This window comes from Solanum verrucosum, unplaced genomic scaffold (assembly GCF_900185275.1).
Source record: "Solanum verrucosum unplaced genomic scaffold, falcon-dt-bn FXZP01000218.1, whole genome shotgun sequence".
Taxonomy (NCBI): Eukaryota; Viridiplantae; Streptophyta; class Magnoliopsida; order Solanales; family Solanaceae; genus Solanum; species Solanum verrucosum.
This window is the reverse complement of record NW_026020464.1, coordinates 785587-809630: the sequence shown is the minus strand read 5'-3', so window position 1 is coordinate 809630 and position 24044 is coordinate 785587. Positions and strand designations below refer to the sequence as shown.

General features: G+C 36.9%; 1 protein-coding gene across 1 annotated transcript; it reads left to right on the top strand.

The window, feature by feature from the left end:
* Positions 1–1028: 1028 nt before the first annotated feature.
* Positions 1029–23870, top strand: LOC125808690 (protein NO VEIN-like). Its single transcript, XM_049488345.1, has 15 exons — positions 1029–1595; positions 2957–3294; positions 5470–5600; positions 5769–6343; positions 7118–7216; positions 7468–7645; positions 8152–9881; positions 11139–11351; positions 11683–12817; positions 15125–16239; positions 17329–17438; positions 18354–18744; positions 18869–19186; positions 20599–20856; positions 21989–23870. Exons 1-15 carry the CDS (start codon positions 1029–1031, stop codon positions 23831–23833), a joined length of 9003 nt encoding a protein of 3000 aa, XP_049344302.1. The 3' UTR covers positions 23834–23870.
* The last annotated feature ends 174 nt before the right edge of the window (positions 23871–24044 follow it).

Sequence of the window (24044 nt, the reverse complement as noted above, 5' to 3'; positions counted from 1 at the left end):
GGAGTAGTAAAAGAAAAATTAATTTTGAGGTGTTGGAGTTGGGGGTGGGCAAGTTAAATTTAAAGTTTTAAGTATTTTTATTTTGTGTTTTGTGTTTTGGGTGCGGGGAGGGGGGGGGGGAGTGAAGAGTGGGGTAAGAGATTTTGTTTTTGAAGCTTTAAACATGATTTCTATAATAATATGGATATCCTCTTTATTTATTATGTAACTTGTTTTTATTCATTTAAAAATATGAGTTGAGTCGAGTGTTTAACCCATTTTTATTTAACTCATTTTTTATCGACTCATACTGGACTCGCTCGTTTGCCATTTCTAGTAATATCTACCACATTTGTCTACCTACATTATACCCCTCATTCTATCCATTGATGTGGAGACTTCTTCACCCATAAATAGTGTTGTTTCTTTCTTTGTGAAGCATCCCAAGAAAAATGTCAAGAGTGAAAAATATTGTAGTGGGTAGTAATGAAAAAAAAAAAAGGTTGAGACAAAGGAAATATTCTAAGTTTTCAACTATATTCGCTATATAAAAAGAGAGTAATTATAGGTTGAAGGAAGGTGTTTTTGTTGTGGAGTTTTGGACTTTTCAACTAATTCGAAGTTGCTTGAGTTGTACGATGTTGTTGGACTGTTGTATTTTCGAGGGGACAAGTCAAGAGATATATTGCTGGATCAGAATATGCCGCCGTGAACTTGAATCTCCTTAAAAAGAGCAAGATATCCGCGTCTCATCCTAAAGTTTTATTTATACATTTTTATTATTTTATTTTCAACTATAATTTATTATATTTATAATATATTATACCAATAATAATAAAGTATATCTTCTAGGTATTTTTTTTTTTAATGAACGTAAAATGAGCTAAAGCGCACTTATGCCGGACAGAACAGACATTGCTACATAGGCAAAGCCCGTTTGTCAGTATAAAAGGTCCACTCTCATTTACTTATGTCTACAGTCAAATTAGTCAACAAATCATTAGTTCTCAATTTTGTATGTCAGAGATATTCTTAAACCCTTTTCTATAATGTACGGACGGCCACCGTACAACGGCGGCGGCTGGCACGGAGCACAACCACCGTTCAACGGTTGGCCTCGAGCAGAACCACCGTACAATGGCGGAGGCAGCAGCTGGCGTGGTGCAGAACCACCGTTGTACGGCAGAGGCAGCGGCTGGAACTGGGCGGCGCCACCACCACCACCACCACTAGGGTACCAAAACCCTCATGTTAATCATCATCCTCAATCTCCAAATTTGTTCCATCCATCAAATAACCCTTATTTCCCGGTTCAAAATCCTAACTTTCGGGGTTTTCCGGTTCAAACGAAACCCAGGTTCCAATTCCAGCGGCCTCCTCCTTCTCCGCCACCACCTCAGGCTAAGAGTTCCTCCAATTCTGGTGAGATTGTTCTCAAAATTGATAGAGCTGTAAAGAAGGCGCGGCGAGACCTTGTAGAGGCTGGTGAAAATGTATCTACTTGGAAAGTTTCTCAAGCTGCATTGGCTATAGTTAAAGCTGATTCCTGGGAGTCTTTAGGTGTCAAAATGCAGAATGTACCCTCTCTCCATAGCCTCATACTTATCGAAGGGAAGGTACATCTCCGTGCTCTAATCGCAAAATAAGTCACTTTAGCTCATTTCACGCCCATTAAAAAAAAAGGTATAATTCACTGAGCAACCTATATAATTGAGCACTAAAGAAGTAGTTTCTTAATATAGAAGTATAATTGGAAAAAGATACTAATTTTTGTCTTGAATTCTTAAGGTTGACACTTATTTTAGAACAATTTCTTTTTGCTTAAGTGACTTATTTAGGGACTGAGGGAGTACATCTTTGTGAGGTTTATCTACCTTTTGGTATACTTCTTGTATATCAGTATTTGTGCCCATCATTAATGAAATTTTATTACTTTTTCAAAAGAAAAATGTTTTAGACTACAATGAACGTTAATCTGTCGTATGGTTATTTCTTTGACATTTGGCAGCAAATGTATCAACTTAGTATATACAACAACGTCTCAATCTCAAGCTTGTTAGTGTTGAATGGTTTGAATTCCTACTATCCATTTGCTAATTTGAATGATGTTAATTCAAAAACTAAATTTTGTAATGTGAGAATTCATCATCAATGAGTTTTACATTTGTGGGTTTGAGATAGGCAATATGAGTAAGCTCACTCAAGCAGAGTTTATCAGCTTAGCATATAACAAAAAAATAAATTTGCTAACCTCGTTGAGCTACTTCTATGTTTTTTCCTCAAGATTTAATAAGCAATATAAAATGTTCTCACATGATTTAGCATTCAGTTTCAACTTTCATGTACACTTATTTGAGTAAGCATTGTAACGCTTTCTGTATCTGTTTTTCTTCTTTCATTTGAAAAAATTATTGCCAAATGAGTTTACCATGTGGTTCTTTGATTTTTCAGACCAGCAGGATTGTTATGAATATCATTCAAATGCAGTTATTTTACCCTGTGCTTCCTTTTGATTTGATCCCCCACCTTCTTCTTCCTTTTTTCAGTTTGTGTTTTGGAGGCTAGCCTCAGTTCATCTGCTTTTGGATGTTGTACAACTATTATGGCCTTGTTTTGGCCTTAACTTACCCCTTTCTCTTAAAAAGAAAACTATATGCACTGTTTTTGGTCTTTTACATCTGTTGATGTGCCATTTGACCCCTTGAGCAACATTCTATTTCCACCTACAGCCCTTCAAATGAGGGGTGGGGTGCATTATTTTCAAGTTGAAGGGAAGAGGTTAATGAATCAATCTTCTCAAAGCAATTTGAAATTGGAGTGAAGTGGTGGGAGTCATCAATCATTAGTGCCATTTTGTATTTGTTGCATTGCTGTTAATTAAATTTATTGTTGGATGATTTATTTGCCTTTTTTTTTGTCTCCATTTGAGATATTCACTGGAATACTAAAATTCATCTCCCGATCTCTTCTTCCCTAGATTGTTGCTTTCATCCACTGCTTTGTCGCTGTTCTAAGAGTTATCACATTGTATGATTTGGAAGTTGCCATATGCAAGAATGAGGGTATTGAGCAGTTTGAAAAGCTGGAATTGGGTCCTCTGCTGAAACATCCGCTTATAATTCATTACTTTTCTGTAAATCCTGGTGTGTCAGAAGTTTTCAAAATAACACATGAGGAGATAATGTCCTTCCTTTCTGAGTTTATGGATGGTAATGGAAGTACAGTTATGAAAGTAGATGAACTTTTGAACTTCATTGCTGAGAAGAAGTCTTCTGGATCCAGAGAGACGCTTGGTGTGCGAATTCAGAGCTTGGGGTATGTGGTATATTTTCACCCATACAAAATCTTATTTACATGCAATTTGTCAATTTGATATTTGTTGAATTTTTATTTTTTTGAGAAAGGTAACTTGTATTATAAACAAAAGAATACATAAGGAGTATTCTAGTGATACTTACATCCAAAAGTTGCAAAAAGCAAAGAACTCCTATGGAGGTCATAAGAACTCTAAAATACTAGGAATATCCTCTGCATCTTGAGGATATTCATGTTTACACCAAAAAAAGAAAAAGAACCACGCAATTCAGCTTGTTGCAACTATTAGTGCTTAAACCTTTGAAGATCGTAAATTGGGGTTTGAGGAATAAGTAAAAAATTCAAAAAAATTAATTCTCCTTTCTTGATTTTTTCATCATTTTGGAAATTTGTCAAAAGTGTTCCTCAAAATTACCTTTATTATTTTTCGCTCCTGCTCTAATTATTCAATTAAGTATTAACAATATTTTTATGAAGTAATATGTTGTATTGCTGGCATCAAGAAGATGCTAAGATTACAAAAGTGATGTTAGCTCTAAAGACAAAAAGTTCTATAAGCATTGGAAGCTAACCAAAAGCAAAAGGAGGCTGTTAAGTCAGTTCAGAGAGCTAATGAAATCTACAAAAGAAACTACATCATTTACAGGCATATATTACTCCAACTAAAAAGCTGTAGAAGGCATCTAGCAAATACTGATTAGGAGATTCTAGCAATGATATTTGTTGTATAAATGTGAAAATGTAAATAGGAGAGAGGAGTACAACCTTCTGCATGGTATAGAACCTTTTACAAGAAAGGGGGGGGGGGGGGGGTTGTGTGTGTGGTGATTCAATCAAGTAGACACAAAATTACCCATGTGATATTACTGCTAATACTGCACTCAGATAGAGAGAGAGAGATGCTACTAACCTCTCACAACAATTTTTTTTAATGCTAACTCTTGAAAATTCATGTTCCTGTCATCATTGATGTTGCACTCCTGAGTTCAAACTTAATAAGTCATGTTCTTTGCTTCTTGTTTCCCCTCTCTCTCTCTCTCTCAATAATTTACTTAAAATACTGTAGGAATGCTTATACCTTCTTCTTTTCTTCAAAGTGTTTTTGTTTGGCTTGCTGAATTAAAGTGCCCAATTTGATTGAGGATTATCTCAATGATGAGGGTAGGACATAAACGAAATGGTTATCTTCCAATTTTCTCCAGGAGTTGCAGATAATGATGCTTTTTTTGTTTCTTCAATTGTTCTTTGTTTGTTTTATGGTTACTTCTCTTTGCATGTTCTTCCACGTGTCTGCTATCCGCATGGATCACTTTTTAGATTATTAGCACATCTTGTTGCAGTAATGAAAAGATCATCAGGTCCTTGTCAACATAAAGAGAGGAAGACAGTTTGGCGTGCAGCTATATGGTTGTCCCTTTATTTTTGATATTTTGGAAGGACTGATCTTCTATCTTCGTGATTTAGTATTAACCTTTTAACCAACATAAATTTCCTTTCAGAATTAGATTCGCCTTTTAGCCAAAATAAATTTCCTTAGTGTCTTTGCGGAGTTGAAGTTCTGAGGTTTCTTTTTCTTCTATAAATTTTCTTGAACCATGATGAATCAAATGTTCCAGTTAAACTATTGGACTATTTGAGGTTGTAATGTGATATACTGTTGCGTTGTGGATTAATTGAGAAATGTATGACTGAAATTTCTCCTTTTAATGTAAATTTCCTTAATGTATATGCATCGTTGTTAAGTTCTGAGTTTCCTTCTTTTTCTTCTATGATTTGTTTCCAAACCATGATGAATCATATTTCCCAGTTTGTTATTGGACTTTATGAAGTTTTGATGTGATATCCTATTGTGGTGATGGCTAATTGAGACGTGATATAACTAAAGTGTAAAGATGCAACTTCCTCCTTTGAGACCTTTATCCCATCTTTTAAAAGTTAAATAGTTATCTTTGCCACCTATTTGTATTATATCTGATCTTTCAGTGTGAACATATGAAGCTTGATAAAATTTAGTAAATCCTGGTGGAGAATGGCTTTATCCTTTTTCTTGTCTTCGTCAAAACTTTGTTAACTTGTTCTATGTACTTTAAACACATGTTGCTCATGCTTCTTCTGCTATCTCAGAATCTTATCATTAGTATTTCCTCATCTCTACTCCTTCCTTGTCCCTTTCAGGATGCATATTACATTTATCCAGCAAGCAAGGCTGTTTGAAACTAGTGCCAAGAACAAATATATGCATACGGTGAAAAAAGAGCCCAGTAAAATTATTAGGAAACGTCCTATTCTATCTGCACAGAAGAAGCAGTTAGATAAGAATTTCATTTCCATATCATCAGATTCAGAAGATACAAGCAGTGACAGTGATCAAGATGAAACTGAAAACACTAAAAGTTCAGAGGAACCACACATATCTCCTTACCCATCAGCATCTGTTGAAATGAAGCCATATGGTTTGAAAGCTGAAGTTGAGGAGTTGGATGAGAATTTCACTTCCATCTCTGAACGCATCACATCATTTTCTTCAGCTAATGGGGAATTTTGTGGTAAACACATAAGATTTATATCATCAGATTCAGAGGATGCGAACAGTGATGGTGATCAAGATGAAACTGGAAACATAAAAAATTCAGAGCAACCAAGCATATGTCCTTACCTAAACGCATCTGAAGAAATGATGCCACTGGGTTTGGAAACTGAAGTCAAGGTTAGCTTACACACAACAAGTGGCAGTGATATATATAGTAAGGATATTAGTCAATCTGACAGTACCTTTCGCTCCCTTTTGGATAAGATCGAGCGTGATCTCAGGCAATCCAAGAGAAAACGAAAATTTGATGATATTCAGAGTCTCATGGCTTCTCACACAGAAGTAGTCAAAAGAAAAGTGGTTCAGACAAAGCCTTTTACTCGTAGGAAGGGAACAAAAATTTCTCCGTTGGGGAATCAAGCCTCAAATGGTTCAAGCGATTCATCACAAGGCAATGATTCAATTAAGATGTTTGTTAACACTTGGAAAGAGGCATGTCGGACAAACAATGTAGATGAGGTATCAATTATGCAGTTTTTGCTGTTTTTCCGGTCTAGCGGAGAAATGAACTTGTCCTACACCGGTCTCTCTTTTTTTGTACACTTTTGCCTTTAGCATCACCCTGATGCTCTTTAATGAAATCCTTTACTTCATCAAAAAAAAGTAAAAAATGAAGTCAATCCAAACACCCCCTAAAAAAGGTTCACCTTCTTCAAAAAATTAATTGATCTATTCTTTAAGATCTACTTTCATTTGGAACACTGTAAAACTTGAACTCATACATTACAATTTTTGATAAACTAGAATGGGACACCTAACTTGAGACACAGTGGGAATACATTCATTGCATTGGATATCCTGATGTTGTTTTTGGAAGCCTTTTATCAGAAATGTGTGCTATTTTTGGTGGTTCTTTTAATTTGATAATTTGTATCTACCCTACCCAAGCCTACCCTACTACAAGCTTGAAAAAACATTGAAGGAATAAGTTCTCTTTTTAGGAAAGTGGGCATTGGCACAATTTAAAGATAATCCAAACTAGAAACTAGTCCAGTTAACTTGGGAAAGTATTACATCTTACATCTAACGGTGTAGGACAAGTTCATGGAGGACCTCCTCATCAACTTACGGCTCCTTTCTACCCATTCATACCACTCTGCATTCTCCAAATTCTATCTTGTAATATCAAACGACTTGAATCAAGCATTGAAATAGATCTTGTTTTCTCCCATTGTCAGATGTTGACTGTCCAATACATATGCTAACTTCAGGAACTTTTTCTTTCTAGTTTAGGTTTTTGAAAGGATGCTTCAGTTCTATAAAGTGAAGAAGAAAGCTAAAGTGACGACATTGTTTTCATCATTTCCATTTTGTGGGTTGCTTCAAGTTGCTGTAAGTTTACTGATCAGTTGTGTTAGTAATTAATGAACTTTAGACGCCTGAGAGATATCTGCTTGTTCATGGAAGATGTAGAATTCTAAGGGTTAAGTAAACCTCTTTCGAATCCATAACCTCTTTAATTCTTTTTTATGCAGGCAGTTTTCCCCTAGTGGCATTCTACTTCCTGTAGTTTTACTAATTAGTTTCTTGCCTGAATATCCCTTGTATATCTTTTTCTTATATAGTATAATGTGACTTTGCAGGTTACATCTATTCAACATGGGATGTGGGATAGTTTGTATGATAAGCTCCAAATGTTTAACCAATTTGAGTTAACCAGCACAGGCGCTGAAAATTGTGTTAATTCCATATGCATTGAGGTTGAATCACCTGAAAGAGGTGCTACCAATCACTCTGATAGGCTCTTGGTGTGTGAAAGTGGTGAGTTATACACCACCAAGATTTTTGTTTTACCTATAAGGAATCGTAACTAATCGTCAAGGTTTTCTCATCAAAATTCTTGTATGTAATATGCGCTCAGCCACTACTTGAAAATGAAAAAGGGGAAAGAAGTCTAAGGTACCTGAAATTAGAATTGTCTGGACTCTGGCCTGAATATCACTTTTCTGATTGGTTGAAGATTTACGTAGGATAATGTATGTCTCTGCTAGATTCAAGTAGTGTTTTTGAATAGCTCTGCAAAGTGGCCTTCATGTTTCTCTAGCTAAACAGATGCAAAAAAAAGCCTGTTATTACCTACCTTTCTCAGAAAAGAACTTTTTTTCTCTTAATTCTGCTAATACCATGATTAAATTCTCTCTTTTGATAAGTTAACATGACTAAAGTTTCTATGCTCAGATTTTTCATTAAAATTTCTTTTGGAGTTTCCTGTTTACCCTTCCTCCAGTGGATTGCTTACTTTTCCATTAATTTGTCTGATTACATAGGTTTCACCGTTGGGGACATAATTGGTAAAATTTCTACATATTTTGAGGGTGGTGATGATGCCTGGTCCACTGCAAGTTCACACCATGAGAAGTTTTTCTTCCTCTTGAATAAGTTTTGCAAGCTTGAATCTTGGTTGACAGAGCAGTTTTCTGTCAAGCAATTTGAGTCACTTGGTTATGGGGATATCTGGTCCTTCCTGGAGAAAAATATGCCCCTGTTTAGTCATACTTTACCAAGTTGCTTAACAGGTGACATGCATGAGAAACCTTCTCTGGTACCTTCAATGCTTGATTATCAGTTTGATCTGTTGTTATCTCAGGCTTCACAATGCTTATGGGAGACTGAAGAAGTAGGCAAGCGAAGAATCTCTGAGTTACTAATGAGACAATTTCCTTTAGTCTGTTTAAAAGTAGCTGGAAGTGACTTAATGATGGGTGTCGAGGGTTTTATGAAGATAAATAAAGGTGATATGACCTTAAAATCTGTTGTATTCTCCGGAACACTGCTCAAGGAAGATGCAGTAGGAAGATTTCACAAAAATATATTAGAGAAAATGGGTTTAGAGAATGGTGAAGGAAACGGAGCTCGTATAGTTATGTCCAAAGAAGCGAAGAAAGTCTTGCTAAAAAGTCCAATGTTGATAGATCTGAACTTGTGGTCACATTGGGATGTTGTGTTTGCTCCTTCTCTAGGTTCTCTTGCGGGTTGGCTGTTGAACGAGGTAAGCACCAAAGAGTTGTTATATTTGGTGACTGCATGCGGGAAGGTTGTCCGTGTTGATCATTCAGCCACTGTTGATTCTTTTCTGAATGTACTGCTGCAAGGAAATCCTTTTGATACTGCTGTCAAACTGTTATCTCTTTTGGTCTTATATGGTGGTGAAAAAAATGTTCCTTTTTCACTTCTAAAATGCCATGCACGTCATGCATTTGAAGTTTTAATTGAACATTATGAGGAAACAAAATCACAGGATCCCCTCAAGGATACTAAATTTATGTCTAGACAGGTTATAAATGATAGAAGTACAGTCACTATAAACAGCAAGGTACCGAGGAGTAATAGGGTGGATAGTGCCATGTCTTTTGTGTCAAGATTTGTACTTGATTGTCTGGGCTATCTGCCAGTTGAGTTTTACTGTTTTGCTGCAGACATATTGCTTGCAGGATTGCAGCCATTTGTCAAAGATGCCCCTTCAGCTATCTTAGGTGAATGTGAATGCGTAGAGCAGCGTCTTATGCTTCATCGAGTTGGAATGTTGCTTGGCATAATGGATTGGGTTGACGATAAACAGAAGTTGGCTTCCAGTTCTGCCTCTAGCTTGTTAATGTCTTCTGGATCATCATGCTTGGGAGTCACAGAGCTTGATCTCAGCGAAGACTCAACCGTTATGCATGTAGTGTCAAACAAATATCCCTTGTCTAGAAGTGGAATTAGCCTCTCACCCCATCCAATGCAGCAAGATGAAAATCAAGAAGCCTGCTGCTCTGCTGTTGTAACTAATGTCCATCTTGATAATTTGGCTGGTTATGCCAAAATGCACTCATGTGAGCTTGAGTGTTCTGCTGCCAGGGTTATTGAATCTATTCAACAAGAAGAATTCGGTCTGCAGCCTGCTCAATCACTAGTTGAAAGTGCATTGTTGAAGAAGCAACATGCTCGCTTGGGGAGAGCACTTCATTGTCTTTCACAGGAGTTGTATTCTGAGGATTCACATTTTATCCTTGAGCTGGTCTGTATACTTCACCTTGATCTTGTCTGTTCAGTGCTTCCTCAATTCATTGTATATCCGACTCATTCTTGTGTTGGGTATATATTTGTAAACTCACAATTCAATGTGGTTAAAAAGGGAGGTTTGATGTCGATTGTAATACAAAGGTTGTTGTGGTGCTTCATTGGAGGAAGCAAGTTGGAATTGGAGGACAACTACATGAATTAGACCTACACTAACCTGTAGTTAACAGATGGACCGAAAAATAACTAAAATGATAAATTATTTAGCAAAATGGAACCACCTGGAAAGTTTTTAGATGGAACAGGAAGAAGGTAGGCAAAAGTTGGAACACTAGAAAGGTTAGCAAGGTGGTGGAAAAAGGTCAGTTCTGATACGGCACCTACCATTGCTTAAAGGGAGAAGATAGGTTCCTATTGAATAACACAATGTTGTCCATATAGGTATAAGAACTTAATCCCACCCAACTCTGATGGAAGGTTTGAATGGTTTTTTTCCCCTGAAAAGTCTTAAGAATTTCATTATTAGACACCAAGTCGGTGTCGAAGAATGTACAAGTTGTTCATATGACTCAAGTTAAGTCATTCATAGGTATCTAACTAACTTTGTTGACTATCTATACAATTTGGAATAATCTACTCATAGGCATATACTACTGTTCTTAACCCTCATTAAATATTGGAAAAACTTGCTGCTGGAAGATAAATTCTGTTATTTGATTAACAGGGATGTGGATACTTGAAAAATGTTAGTGTGCTGAATATAAAATTTTCAATTTTTGCATAACAGGCAGTTGGGTGCAATTGCAACTATGTCTTAGAGCAATTATGTGGCTTAGTACACATTATAACAGGTCTTTGGGTGCATTTTTTTCTTAAATAATGAATCCACTGTATTGTCCTGATTAACCTTATTAACTCGTTGGCTTTGTACCTTGAGTTTAATAAAATGCTTCTTTATTGCTAATGTTGAACTTACCTTAGTGTAATCACTTCTCTGTGAGGTGATTAGATATTCCTTTGAGATGTCATGGAGTATTCTTGAATGTTGTTACCTTATTACTTGCTATAATCTTTTGTTTGCTCTAGAGTTAGAACTTTTAGTTCTGCAATTTTGTTATCGCTAGAATTTCTCTTATTAGGAATACTAATAGCTTCTTTATTATAGAGTTTAATAAGATGGAGTGCACTGTGCATTTTAGCAGTCAAAAGCATGAATAGAACTGATTGCTTCCTTTACAATGGCATGTTAATTCAGGTGCAGAATGCTGATGATAATACCTACCCTGAGACTGTCGAGCCCAGTTTGACTTTCATTCTTCAGGATAAAGGCATTGTAGTTCTAAACAATGAACGTGGTTTTTCTGCTGATGACATCAGAGCACTCTGTGATGTTGGAAACTCTACTAAGAAAGGACACAATGCTGGATACATTGGCAAGAAAGGCATTGGTTTCAAATCAGTATTCCGGGTAATACACACAAACACCGTTGCTGAATTTTATTTAGTTCCTTGCAGAATTTGTGTGAAATATCAAAAAGTTTTGGCAGTAAGTGATGCATAGAAGAAATGCTGAGAGGACTACTTAACACTAGAACTGTGGCCTACTCTTTTTATTCTATTTTGGTAAGAGTTGCAAATAGTTACTGAGTAGACAAAGTACACAAATCAAACCTTTTCATTTGTAGCTTTCAGGAATAAGTGGTAAAAACATGATGAACAATGTGTCTGTTCTAAGTGTCTGAACTCAAGTTACTGTTTACAAACTGTCTTTCGCTGAACTTTTTGTTTTGTTTTTATAGGTAACTGATGCTCCGGAGATTCACTCCAATGGCTTTCATATTAAGTTTGATATCACTAATGGGCAGATAGGTTTTGTTTTGCCAACTGTTGTTCCTCCGTGTGACATTGACTTCTATACCAGATTGGCATCGACAGATCCTGATTGCAATCATTGGAAGACATGCATAGTGCTTCCCTTGAGATCAAGTCTCTTGGAAAGGTCCAGCAGAAAAAATATTATATCAATGTTTGCTGATCTTCATCCATCATTACTGCTTTTTCTTCACCGTCTTCACTGTATCAAATTTCGAAATATGTTAAGCGATTCTATTATTGTTATGAGGAAAGAAGTTGTGGGAAATGGTATTGTTAATGTTTCCTATGGAGAGGAGAAAATGACTTGTTATGTTGTATCCCAGAAATTACAGGCTGACACTATTCGTCCTGATACGCCAACAACAGAAATTTCCATAGCATTTACATTGCAGGAAACAGCTGATGGAAGCTACAACCCACTTCTGGACCAACAACATGTTTTTTCATTCCTTCCTCTGAGAAAGTATGGCTTGAAGTTTATACTTCAGGGAGACTTTGTACTCCCTTCGTCCAGGGAAGGAGTTGATGGTGATAGTCCTTGGAACCAGTGGTTGTTGTCAGAGTTCCCTAGCTTGTTTGTTAGTGCTGAGAGGTCATTTTGTGATCTACCATGTTTTAGGGATAATCCAGCAAAAGGCGTTACAGCTTATATGAGCTTCGTTCCCCTTGTAGGAGACGTTCATGGTTTCTTTTGTAGTCTTCCTCGGATGATTCTTTCTAGATTACGCACATCGAACTGCTTGTTACTAGAAGGTACAGAAAATGAATGGGTTGCTCCATGCAGAGTTTTGAGCAATTGGACGGAAGAATCTCGTAAGCTCTTGCCTGATAGCTTGCTTCGTAAGCATCTTGGTTTAGGGTTCTTGCATAAAGATATAATTTTGCCAGATTTGTTAGCCAGGGTCCTAGGGATTGAGAAGTATGGACTGAAGGTTCTATTTCAGGTTATGACTTCTTTATGCTCTTCAGAAGATGGTCTAAAGTCAATGGGTTTGGGATGGTTATGTGTGTGGTTAAATACTGTATATAATTTGTTATCAAATAGTGAAAGCTCAGCAGGTTTTCGGACAGCAACAGATCTCATGAATGACCTCAGGAAAATTCCATTTATTCCCCTTTCGGATGGCAAGTATGGATCACTGGATGAAGGAGTAATTTGGTTGCATCTTGATCCACTAGGATCTACAATTGATGATAAGTATGCAGCAGAAACTTTCCCAGGACTGTACGCTAGTCTTAGAACAGTGAGTTCTGCACTTCTTTCTGCTGCCGCTGCTCTTGGCACATCACATTGTGAATCATCAATATTAGATAACGTTACTAGAATTCTGTATAGAGCTGGTGTTGAGCCTTTATCGGCACATCAAATAGCAAAAAAACATATTGTGCCATCTCTCTACAGAGAGCAGAATGGACGAAGCCATAGTGAAATAATGACAGAGGATCTTGCCTTCTTTATGTTGCATTTGCAATCGAATTGCCCTGACTGCCAATCAGAAAAGGAGCAAATTATCAGAGAAGTGCGTGACAGTGCTTTTTGCCAGTGTGACTCTTGCATATGTCAATGTCCAGAACTCCATAGCAACAGCCTGTTTCTTGCATTTCTTCCACTGAGGAAGTATGGTCTGAAGTATAAACTTCAGGGGGATTTTGTAGTCCCTTCATCTGGAGATGAAGTTGCTGATGATATTGCTTGGAACCAGTGGCTGTTGTCAGAGTTCCCTGGCTTATTTGCTAGTACGGAAAGGTTATTTTGTGATCTTTCATGTTTTAGGAATAATCCAGCAAAGGGTGTTACAGCATATATGAGCTTTGTTCCCGTTGTAGGGGAGGACCATGGTTTCTTTTCTAGTCTTCCGAGGATGATTCTCTCTAGATTACGCATGTCAAACTGCTTGATACTAGAAGGTACAGAAAACGAATGGGTTGCTCCATGCAAAGTTCTGCGAAATTGGACAGAAGAGTCCCGTAACCTTTTGCCTGATAGCTTACTTCAGAAGCATCTTGGGGTTGGATTCTTGCACAAAGATATTGTTTTATCAGATTTATTAGCCAGGGCTCTTGGAATTGTGGAGTACGGACTGAAGGCTCTAATTCAGGTTATAACTTCTCTATGCTCTTCAGAAGATGGTCTAAAGTTGATGGGTTTGGGATGGATATCTGCATGGTTAAACACGGTTTATACATTGTTGTCAAATGGAAAAGACTCAGCAGGTTTTGAGACAGAATCAGACCTCATGAAGGACCTTAAGAAAATTCCATTTATTCCCCTTTCAGATGGTAATTATGGATCACTGGATGAAGGTGCAATTTGGTTGCAGTTTGATTCGATGGGCTATATGATTGATGGTGACTATGTGCCAGAAACTTTCCCAAGATTGCATTCTAGTCTCAGAATCGTGAGTCCTGCACTTCTTTCCACTGCTGCTACTCTTGGCACATCAAACCGTGAATCATCAGAAGTAGATAATGTTATTAAGATGCTGTATAGAGCTGGTGTCCAACGGTTATCGACACATCAAATAGTAAAGAAGCATATTCTGCCATCTCTCTACAGTGGGAAAAATGGAGAAAGATATAGAGACTTAATGACAGAGTATGTTGCCTTCTTGATGTTCCACTGGCAATCGAGTTGCCCTGACTGTCAATTAGAAAAGGAGCAAATTATCAATGAAGTGCGTGTCAGTGCTTTTTGCCAGTGTGACTCTTGCGTATGTCAATGTCCAGAACTCCACAGCAATAGCCTGTATTTTGCATTTTTTCCTCTCAGAAAGTATGGTCTGAAGTACAAACTTCAGGGTGATTTTATACTGCCTTCATCTAGAGAAGCTGATGGTGATAATGCTTGGAACCAATGGTTGTTGTCAGAGTTTCCTGGCTTGTTTGTTAGTACTGAGGGATCATTTTGTAATATGCCGTGTTTTAGGGATAATCCAGCAAAGGGTGTTACAGTTTATATGAGCTTTGTTCCCCTTGTAGGAGAAGGTCATGGTTTCTTTTCTAGTCTTCCTCAGATGATTCTATCTAGATTACGCATGTCAAACTGTTTGATAGTAGAAGGTGCAGGAGCTGAATGGATTGCTCCATGTAAAGTTTTGCGCAATTGGACGGAAGAGTCTCGTAAGCTCTTGCCTGATAGCCTGCTTCGCAAGCATCTTGGTGTTGGATTCATGCATAAGGATATAATTTTACCAGATTTATTAGCTCGGGCTCTTGGGGTTGAGGAGTATGGATTGAAGGTTCTATTTCAGGTTATAACTTCTCTATGCTCTTCAAAAGATGGTCTAAGGTCAATGGGTTTGGGTTGGTTGTCTGCATTCTTAAACACGGTTTATACATTGTTGTCAGATGGGAAAGACTTAGCAGGTTTTGGGACGGAATCAGATCTCATGAGGGACCTTAAGAAAATTCCATTTATTCCCCTTTCAGACGGTAAATATGGATCTTTGGATGAAGGTGCAATTTGGTTGCATTTTCATTCACTGGGTGCCACAATTAATGATGTGTATGCACCAGAAACTTTCCCAAGATTGTATGCTAGTGTTAGAACTGTGAGTTCTGCACTTCTTTCTGCTGCTGCTGCTCTTGGCACATCATGCTGTGGTTCATCAGTAGTAGATAATGTTTCTATGATGCTGTACAGAGTTGGTGTCCAGCGGTTATCGGCGCATCAAATAGTAAAGATACATATTCTACCTTATCTTTACAGAGAACAAAATGAACAAGGACATAAAGAAATTATGACAGAGTATCTTGCTTTCTTGATGATCCACTTACAGTCAAGTTGCTGCGACTGCCAATCAGAAAAAGAGCAGATTATCAGGGAACTGCGTGACAATGTCTTTATTTTGACTAATCATGGCTGCAGGCGTCCTGGAGAGGTTCCCATCCATTTCAGCAAAGAATATGGAAATCCCATAGACATGGGTCGATTAATTCAAGGATTAGATCTTACATGGCATGAAATTGAGGATACATACTTAAAGCATCCAGTCAACAGAATGTTATCTGGAAGTGTATTAAAGTGGCGAAAGTTTTTCCAGGAAATGGGAATCAGTGATTTTGTACAGGTTCTTCAAGTTGAGAAAAGTATGTCTGATGTATGCCCTCTTCCCATAAATGTGACATGGGATAAAGATTTGATTCCCGTAGGGTCAATTGCAAAAGATTGGATGTCCGAAGAATTTGTCAATATGCTATTACTACTGTCTTCTACTCATGACACGGGAAAATGCAACTATCTCTTGGAGGTACTTGATAGATTGTGGGATGATTATTTCAGTGATAAGGTTACCGGCTTCTATTTCACTTCCAATGGAGAAAGGAAAATTTTTGATTCATCATTCAGCAGAATCCTTTGTGATGTTCGATGGATAGCATCAAGTCTCGATAATGAGCTCCACTTGCCAAGGGAGTTATTCCATGATTGTGAGGCTATGCGCTCAATTTTTGGTGGTAATGCTCCTTATACTGTTCCCAAGGTTAGTGATATTGACTGAATTTGCGGTAGAGATCTTGAGTCCTAAATAGAATGTCTTAAATCAGTCTCGTTTAATTGTATTTTTAGTACTCATCACACTTTTGAGGTTTTTGTTGGTCTAGCACTCTACCAAAAGAAAATAACCAAGAAAAAAAAGTAAAAAAGTTAAACCTCAGGCCTATTTTTGGATGATTGACAAGATAGTCTATAGTTTTATCTGAAGAAGTTGCTTAACCTGGTAATTGTCTTGTCAGTGAAACATTCTTACGAGGAGCTTTGACCTGCTAATTTTCATGTCAATGATTGTTTATATGCATATCTACTAACAACAGCTTAGCCCCTACCAAAAATATGATGTGGTTGATTTTTCACATATACTGGTATAATGAACTAACTCTTCTAATTTGTGCAATATTATTTCTATTGTAGAGAATTAACTTAGTGGACAGCCTAAACATGATTTATTTTATGCCATCCAAGGCTTGGTTCAATGGTAGAACAGTGTGGGATGTGTGGTAGCTTAGGCACATGTTACGATCTTGAATCTTGCTGGTGAACCAGTCTGGTATTTAAGTGGAGAAGGTTTGGTTAGGTCCATCATCCACTGGGTTCCGAAGCTAGAAAACTGTTGATTTCGAGGTTATCTCAAAAGAAAAGAAAAATGGTCTAGCTTTATTTTAATGATTTTTTCTAGTTTAGTTTCACCGTATTGTCTTCACTAGCACTACCTTTTCCCTGGTTTTGGTTAGAGAACTGTATGACTTAGAAGCCAGCTTGAGTAAATTTGACTTCCAGGACAAGCTAGATTTCGTTTCTGATTTTTCTATTATGCTCAATTATTGTTCTGTTTTTAGCCAATATTTGCTTGTTGAGAAGATCCCTTATTTTGTGTTAGTTCACATTTGTGAAATGCTTGTTTTTATTTATGTTCCATTGATATGTGATAGTACCTTAATGATATTACTTTAACTTCTTCCTGGTACAGGGTAGCACCAAAAACATATTTTTGCTTGTGTTTTTAGCTTGAATTTGGTTTGACTTTCCCTGTCATCGCTCTTAGTTAGAGCTAATGCTTCTCTTTGTGGGACAGGTGAGAAGTGAAAGATTGTTAACAGCTCTTGGTTTGAAAACCCAAGTAACAGCCGATGACGCGCTATCAATTCTTAAAGTTTGGAGAGCCAAAGCACCCTTGAGAGCTAGGTATTTGATCTTCCTTCAGCAGAAAGCGATGTGAATACAGCAAGATGGTTTATGCTTTCATTTACTGAAAAAAAACATTGTTTTATCGTTTCAGCTATTTCTTTTCCTATGGATTTAAATAAGAATTAGTCAACTAAAATACAAATAGTGTATGCTGCATGAATTGGTCACATATATCACATACTAAGGTTGGTGGTAATGGTCTGCTATATCTGATTAATCGATAGTCATTTCTTTTTCTTTTTCTTTTCTTTTTAAGTGAAGATCATAGTGTATAATAACTATCTATTATTTATTGGGTAGTTAATAACTACCTAGTTTCAAAAGAGTGTATAATAACTACCTTCATTTAGTACATTGAAGCCTAGTCAAACTCGTTAAGATGGCCTTTTGACTCCTGTTTATATTGTTTTCCCCAAAATGGTCAGATATTTGTTAGTCCTACTGAAACCCTAAAAAAAATGGACTCCGTTTTTCTAAATAAACCGAAGCATGGCTACAGAATTTTTAGTGAGAAAGCATTATTGATATTGTTGCTTTGGTCGTACCTGTCTGCATGGGAGGCTGACATTGAGCTCAGAATGATATTCTTTCTGTGTGTTCCTGTTTCCCTTAAATGTATGCCTGTCTCGTAGAGGTAACTATTCTCTTTCTACAAGAAAAGAAGGAAAGCTGGAACAAATGAATTGTCTAGTGATTGCCTCTTTCAATGTTTAATCAGCAATAGTCAAGCCATAACATGTTTCCTTTCAACAATTTTAGGGTCCTGAATGACTAAACGAAATAGAAAATTCTAAAATTTTAAGCATGCCCTTCATCATGAGATCTTCTTCACATAATTATTTTGAACTTGAACACTCATCCATTGAATTCTATTTTTTTTTAAAACACTCATCCATTGAATACTTTTTTCAGTGTGTCACAAATGTCCAGATTTTACACATTCATGTGGAATACGATGAATACTTCTGAGAGAAAAGTGGTTGAAGAATTATGTGATGCGCCTTGTGTGTTTATTCCTTTGAAGTTTGGTGCTTCACTTGAAGATGCTGTACCTGGTGTTCTGTTGTCACTTAAAGAAGTCTTTTGGTGCGATTCAACTGGTTCTGTGGACCAAGTGAAGATGGTCAATACAAAATTTGTCCAACAACATCCTGTTACCAGAATATTGTGTAGCTTGTACCCAGGCCTTCATGACTTTTTTGTTAATAGATGTGGAGTGGATGAGTTCCCTCATTTCCATGGATACCTTCAAATATTGCTGCATTTGTCTGCGGTTGCTTTACCTTTACAAGAAGCTAAGAAGGTAAGCCATCTTTTTTTTTTCTTATAAACTTAATTTGTCATAGTTGGTAAAATGAATTTTCTGCTAACAATGCCAGGTTTTGGTTAGCTCTGACGTTAAAAATGATTGCACATTTGTTTTTCAGGTTTTCCATATATTTCTCAAGTGGGCTGATGAGCTAAAATCTGGCTCTTTGAGATATGAAGATGTTGATTTCTTGGAAAAGAGTCTTAAGGAAAAGCAGTACCTGATTCTTCCCACTGCAAAAAATAAATGGGTATCTCTCAACCAATCCTTTGGGCTCATCTGTTGGTGTGATGATGATAAGTTAAGAACGGAATTTGAGCATTTTGATAATATTAACTTTCTCTACTTTGGGGAACTCAATGATGAGAATAAGGAAATTCTCCGAACAAAAGTTTCGATCTTCATGCATAGAGTTAATATTCCTTCTCTTTCAGAGGTAAGCAAACTTACACCCTTCCTCTCTTTTCATTCTTGTCCACATGCATATCGGATTAAGACTAGATATTTCTGAGAGAGATGACATATGTTCCCAGTGGACTCTCCTACATAAATGTGCCAGTCTGCTCCATTTTTCATTGCACTTGGTTTACAATTTCCTGTCTTTCTTCCAGATTAACTTGAACTTTACTATCTATTTGGTCAATAGAAGTTTTTTCACTATGACCATCCCAAATAAATTGAAGAACTTTTTTATTGCTTGTGTCATCAATTTTGTATTTTATGTAATTGTTTTTAATATGACCTTTTAATTGCTTCAAATAATTACTCACAAATAATCCTAACTAAAAGCAGTCAGCTCTTTCAATCTCAACTTTGAGAAATTGGATTAATGCAACATTATTGTATATTGGATGTTGAGATTAGTTGCTTTAAGCATAAATTGATTTTTATAGTTTTTAACTTCATACCTTTTTATTGTTTTTTAAATTTTCCTATACTTGTGGCTCTTCAAGCCCCAGGGACCTTGTTGTTTCTCTGTGCTTTTCACTTCCAAAAACATTGTTCAAAAGTTAGCTGATCGATGCCCAAAATAAAGCCGAAGACTCATTAATTTAATTCTTGTAGATGGAATTATGTAATGCTTTGGGTGGACAAAGTAGTTACGAATTGTAACTTCTTGGAAATTCCTGATATGTAATGCTTAAGCTGATAATGGTAATTATAATGATTTGAAGTTGGTTCATGGTTGGATGTCAGGGAAATAAGCCTCCAAGTGGCTCTTTTATCCTTGAAGTTGTCAGGTCTAATACAACTCAAATATTTGAGCAAATAAGATTAACCACTCTACTATTACAACTTATCTGATCTAATGACTGGCAAATTGGCAATGGGTTCCAAAAGAGTAATACTAGTTCATCTGCTTAATTGATTTCCATTTTTTCCCTTTTTCAACCTAATTATCTTTTGTTGGAGGTATGAATGAATTCTTAAAATTCTGGTATGATGATTTCTTTCATTTGAAATCGCAACTGACAATTTGATCAAGAAAATGAATAGGCAGAAGTCAGAACATGATGTTGTATGAAGGAAAAGAAAGTCCTTCAACACAATTTAGATCTTGATATTTATCAACTTCTCAAATCTGACAATAATTTTTTTCTAGTTCAAGTGTGTATCAAGTATTCTAATCAATATGGTTTCCTTTCCACTTTGGAACATTTATATAGGAACTCATTTACTTCCTTTGTTTCATATTGATTGTCTTATTTACTATTTTGGGTTGTTCCAATTGTGTCCACTTCCATAGAACGGATATTTTCCCATACTATTCAATACTTTCATACCATCCTACTATCAAAAAGGTACCATTAGGCCCAATCTTTCTCAACGTTAACCTCTCTTTTGCAGGTTGTAACACGTGAAATCATATATGATGATCCAACAGACACTTGTTTTATAGCTTCACTGGTTAACTGGGCCCTCCCATATGCTCAACAATATATGTATAACAATTACACAGACAAGTATTTGCAGCTCAGCCAGTCTGTATTTGAGAACTTGAGATGCCTACAGATCGTTGTCGTTGAAAAGCTGTTCTACAGGAATGTTATTAGAAGTGTCCACATAGAATCAGAGAAGCAGTTTGAGTGCAATTGTCTGCTAGAGGTATTTTAATCATGCCAGCATCTATGGATACTTTTATCAATGGAATGTTTCATACTTGAGATTTCTCTTATTTGAAAAGCTTGTATTGTATTTGAATATTCATTAAAATATGTCCTCGTTGGGATGACTGAGTGGCTAAAGCTTAGGGAAGTATCAACTTGGTGATCCTAGGTTCAAATCTTCGCTATTACACTCATTGTGCACCCATCTTCTCTAGCCTGGTTACACAACTTCTTGGCTTGTGAGTTCTAGCAAGTTGCTCTATGAATTAGCTGAGCTGTTTGCAAGCTGTTCTCGACACCTCCGTCCAAAAAAGAATTAGTTGGACCTTTTAAGATAAAAGGATTACTATGATGATTTTTATTTTTATTTGAAACTGGTAACTTACTATGATGATTTTTTTTTAATCATCACTACTTATGTTTTTTGGGGACTAAGGGTCAGTTTTGAAATATATGAAATTGGAGACTGCTTTCTGCATATTCCAAGACTGTAACACATACTTCTAATATACTCTTGTTTATTTCTTCTTGAGCTCACTCTAATGGTGGGCAGGTTCTGGTGTGAAAGATGGCCTTGACACCATCGTCAAAAGGAAAAATAGTTGACTTTCAAGTAAAATGATTACTACTTCTTGTTCCTCATTAAAAGAGGAAAAAAATACTTCTCTGTTCCAATTTGTGCGTCGTACTTTACTTTTTAGTCCATTTCAAAAAGGTTGTATCTTTCCTTTTTTGGCAACTCTTTAACTCCAACTTTCCATGTGGTATGTTTAAGACCACAAAATTAAAGGACATTTTAGTACATCCTACATATCTTTTGTTTAAGATCACAAAATTCAAAATTCTTTATTTCTTAAACTCCGTGCCAAGTCAAAATCAGCCAAACAAATTGAAATGGAGGGAGTAATAGATAACTCTTTTTTCAGTTCGTGGGAACTGTCCTATTTGCCATTTTTCTTTTGCCCGGCTCGTGGAGATCTAACATGATTACGAGTGCATATATAACACTTATTTTGGTATATGCTTTTTGTATCTGGTTTCTGTCTATTTAGTTGTCAGTAAAATCTTATCCCTTGTTAAATGGTAAAACAAATATATAGATAACTTGTTCATTTTCACTCTTTTCACAGGGAAACATCTTGTATGCCACTCGAGGATCAGATTTTCATTCAATATTCATGGAGATTTCTCGTTTGTTCTATTCTAGAGCTCCTGACTTGCACTTAGCGAACTTTCTTCATATGATCACGACAATGGCAAAGTCAGGTTCCACTGAGGAGCAAATTGAGTTTTTCATTTTGAATTGCCAGAAAATGCCCAAGCTTCCTGTAGGTGAATCTGTTTGGTCACTTGCTAACATTCCATTGTCAACTGATAGTGTGACATGGCTGAGGACTAGTTGTGCTTCTAAAACAATTAGTGAGACAAACACTGTGAATTCCAAGAACAAACCTGGAGGCAACTCATATTGCTCAACTAGGAAAACTGATCATGGTGGCCATGATTCTCGTGCAAGTGTTATGAAGACACAGGCAGCCAGTAGCATCCAACCAAGGAAGGAAGAGACTAGCAAAGAAGTTATAGAAGAAACATCTACTCAGGTTCCAACTCAGATCACTTGCGTTAGCAACGATCCAGCAGCCTGTGCAGACTGGAAAACTGAACATAGTTTCCATGGTTCTTGTGCAAGTGTTATGAGGACACATGCAGACAGTTATATCCAACCAAGGAGGGAGGAGACTATTGAAGAAGTTATAGAAGAAACATCTGCACTGGTTCCAACTCAGATCACTTGTGTTCACAATGATCCAGTACCCGCTGATGGGAAAACTGGTCATGGTTTCTATGGTTCTCATGCTAGTTTTATGAAAACACAGGCATCCAGTGATATCCAACCAAGAAAGGAGGAGACTGTTGAAGGAGTTATGGCAGAAACATCTGCTCTGGCTCCAACTGAGATCACTTGTGGTCGGAATGATCCAGCACCCACTGTTGACAGGAAAACTGATCATGGTTTCCGAGGTAGTGTTATGAAAACACAGGCAGCTAGTGGCATCCAACCAAGAAAGCCGGCTTCAACTGAGATCACTCGTGGTCGCAATAATCCAGCATCTGGTGCAACTTTACTAGGTTCACGAGATACTGATCATGTATGTAATAGGCTCATATCTTCTACTATCAACGCTGCAAGTAGTTCTGCTTATAATGTGACTATACCACAAGATCTGAATGATAGTTCATTTGATATGAGAGAAAGAGGTCAGCCTTCAGTAGGCATGGGTTATCCTCAACAGGCATCGTTAACTGGCAGATTCTCCAGTTATGTACATAATGTGTTGGTGCCGTCTACTGTGAATGCAGCAATTAATAACGTGACAGCACCACAAGACCTGAACTATAATTCATTTGATGCCAGAGAAAGAGTTCAGTTGTCTTCTGGCATGGTTTATCCTCAACAGCCATTGTCAACTGGCAGATTCTCTGATCATGTACATAATGTGCTGGTGCCGTCTACTGTGAATGCAGCATTTACTAATGTGACAGCACCACAAGACCTGAACTATAATTCATGTGATGCGAGAGAAAGAGCTCAGTTGTCTTTTGGCATGGTTGATCCTCAACAGGCATTGTTTACTGGTAGACTCGGAGAATCTGCTGCATTCAATTACTTTGTGGGGAAATTTGGCAAGCCTTTTGTGAAATGGGTTAATGAAACTAATGAGACGGGGCTTCCTTACGACCTTCTTGTGGCAGGTAATGAGTATATAGAAGTAAAGGCAACTAGATCAGTGACAAAGGATTGGTTCCATATTACTTTGAGGGAATGGCAGTTTGCACTTGAAAAAGGTGAACTTTTTAGCATTGCACATGTTGTATTATCACCTCATAATGCAGCAACAGTGACTGTTTACAAGAACCCAGCCAGACTCTGTTGTCTTGGTAAACTACAGTTAGCTCTTATAATACCAAAGTGATAAACTTTTTAGATTGTATACAAGTCTAATTCATCTTTCAGAATTAGATGATGATAGAATATGATGAGAAATGCTTGCATCATTCATGAAATCAGGTCAATTACTTTATCTTGGATCAACCCAAATTTATGAATGGAAGTTATCTCTAAAGCTAAATCTTTTTGATATAACTGGCTTTCTCAATATGTAGTTTCATTAGCATTGACTCAGG